At 40.6% G+C, this 2,159-nt stretch overlaps 1 protein-coding gene across 1 annotated transcript; it reads left to right on the forward strand.

The window, feature by feature from the left end:
• The first annotated feature begins 501 nt into the window (after positions 1 to 501).
• On the forward strand, positions 502 to 1,764 carry LOC147420093 (uncharacterized). The gene is made up of 2 exons (XM_086505188.1): positions 502 to 1,152; positions 1,432 to 1,764. Exons 1-2 carry the CDS (start codon positions 502 to 504, stop codon positions 1,762 to 1,764), a joined length of 984 nt encoding a protein of 327 aa, XP_086361314.1.
• The last annotated feature ends 395 nt before the right edge of the window (positions 1,765 to 2,159 follow it).

Genomic DNA, 2,159 nt, shown 5'->3' on the forward strand with positions numbered 1-2,159 from the left:
CTAGAAGAAGAAAAAGAGGACACATATCCAGATTGGACAAGAAGATTTGGATGTACCAGAGGATTAGACAGACAGAAGAAAGAAGTGGAAGATGAACCAGATTTTTTATCACAGATTTTGAGGGTCATCAAGTTGAAATTCCGGGGGATCATTTCCACCAGGGGGGAGTTATGGGAGTCAAGTTCCACTAGGAGGAAGTGCAGGAAGTTGAGTACCAACAGAATCAGGAATCAGATAAGTTTGCAGAATCAGAATTCAAATCAGAATGATTGTTGCAGAGTTTGAAGTCAAATTGTGGAATGTAGAATTAGAACTGTTGCAAATGTGGAAGTCAGAAAGCAGCCAAATTTCAAATCAAAGTTCTAGCGGATAAGCGCCATGGGGAGTCAAAAGAAGAAGAGAAAGAAATGCAAGGTATGCATGAGTCGAAAGCATGAAGTGAAGGATTGCCCATGTGCAATTGATGAATGTTCAGAGGGAGATGCATGTAGGAAGTAGTGTATGGCGGATTTGTGTTCAAAACTTCAAAAATTTAGCCGAAGAATTCATAAAGCATCAGTTGATGGGACACAGGTAGCATGGGATAAGTTGGAAGATTTTGAGGAAGACTTAGAGAGGGCATATGAGTGGTTGACTAATCATAAAGGAAAGAGGAGGACATCATGTTCCAGCAAGAAGGAGGTGAGAAAATTTCACGAAGCATGTGAGAGATTGAGGGATGCATTTGCGGTTGAGTTCAAAGATGAATTAAGTGATGATGATGACGGATGGGTTGGCTTGGAGACAGACATCCATCATGTGGGGATACCAAAGGTGGAGGAGAAGGAGGTGCAAAAGGAGGCTGGCCAAGAGAGTCTAATACTGCCCCTAGATACCCCTACCCTACCATTGGAGTGTTCTCATAGAGTGGAGATGGAATATCCATTGGTGAAATTGATGTCGGTGTTGTCACTTGTCAATGAGATTTATTATTCAGAGGAGAAGAAAATCATACATATTGAGGATGTTGTTCACGGAAATCAAAGACCATTTGAAGAGGCGGATAATGTGAGGAATGGACAGGTGGATAGTCGGATGAATGGAGAGGTGATGGATAGAGAGAGGAATGAAGAAGAAGAGGTGATTGATTTATTTTTGGGTTCAATTGAGAATGTATGTAGGATTACAAATGAAGAGTAAAAGCAGGTAGAAGTTTCAAAAATCAGATGTACTCAGGAGGAATTTGCAGCAACAACAATGAACAACTCAGTTTCGGAGGAATTGTCACCACAAAGATCCACTGATGAAAATATGCAGTTAGAAAATCTTGTTGAGATTGTATCCCAACAATGTACACAACAGTTTCGATCAGAAAACCAATGGGTGGTAGCTCAGCAAATGCAAGTGGGAAGTCGAAAAGAAGACCATGTGGAGGATCGGCAATATCAGTAGGATAAAAGGCAGCAAGGTAAGGAGGAGCAACATGAGGTCAGGGAACAAAGGCGGGCAGAAACTCTGGTTACCTCTATCCTACCACGGAAGTGTGTCCATGAAGCACAGGAGGATTATTCCTTTTCGACTAATCAAAGTTTCATGCTCATTGGGAATTCACATACATTTGAAGAGGATAGTTTTCAGCAGCAAATGGAGGATGTGCATGCTAATGCGGATATCATGGTGGAGTTTTGTCATTTCAAGTGGACTTCAAAGCAAATGTCAAAAGAGATGTCAAAAGAGCCAAGCAACAATTGCATCAGCAAGGACCAGAAGATGATAGCAGCATAACGGAGGAGATTGAGGATGATGATATTCATATTGGAAGTTGGAGGTGGCATTCCATATTGCAGCAGTTTCATATAGATGGATATGAAGAGATATTGAGGAAAAATTTTCAGTTGATAAAGCAAGCCAAATTTTGGAAGATGCCGAATGTGATTCAGACTCAAATTCAGATTTCAATTCAAATTCAGTCTCAATTTTGGCTTTGGATTCAACTGCAATTCTGGATGCAAAGACCAATTCAGATGCAAATTTTAATGGAAGCCATTGAAAGCTTGATGAGAGGTATGACAATCAGTGTCACAAGGAGGATTACATCGATACTCAGTGGGGATTAACAACATCATTTTCTTCTTGGATTGGACAAAATTAGAACAAATATGTAGGAGTTGATAGGGCAC

The sequence above is a fragment of the Adiantum capillus-veneris genome, chromosome 28 (assembly GCF_014529385.1).
Source record: "Adiantum capillus-veneris isolate H3 chromosome 28, ASM1452938v2, whole genome shotgun sequence".
In the NCBI taxonomy this organism is placed as follows: Eukaryota; Viridiplantae; Streptophyta; class Polypodiopsida; order Polypodiales; family Pteridaceae; genus Adiantum; species Adiantum capillus-veneris.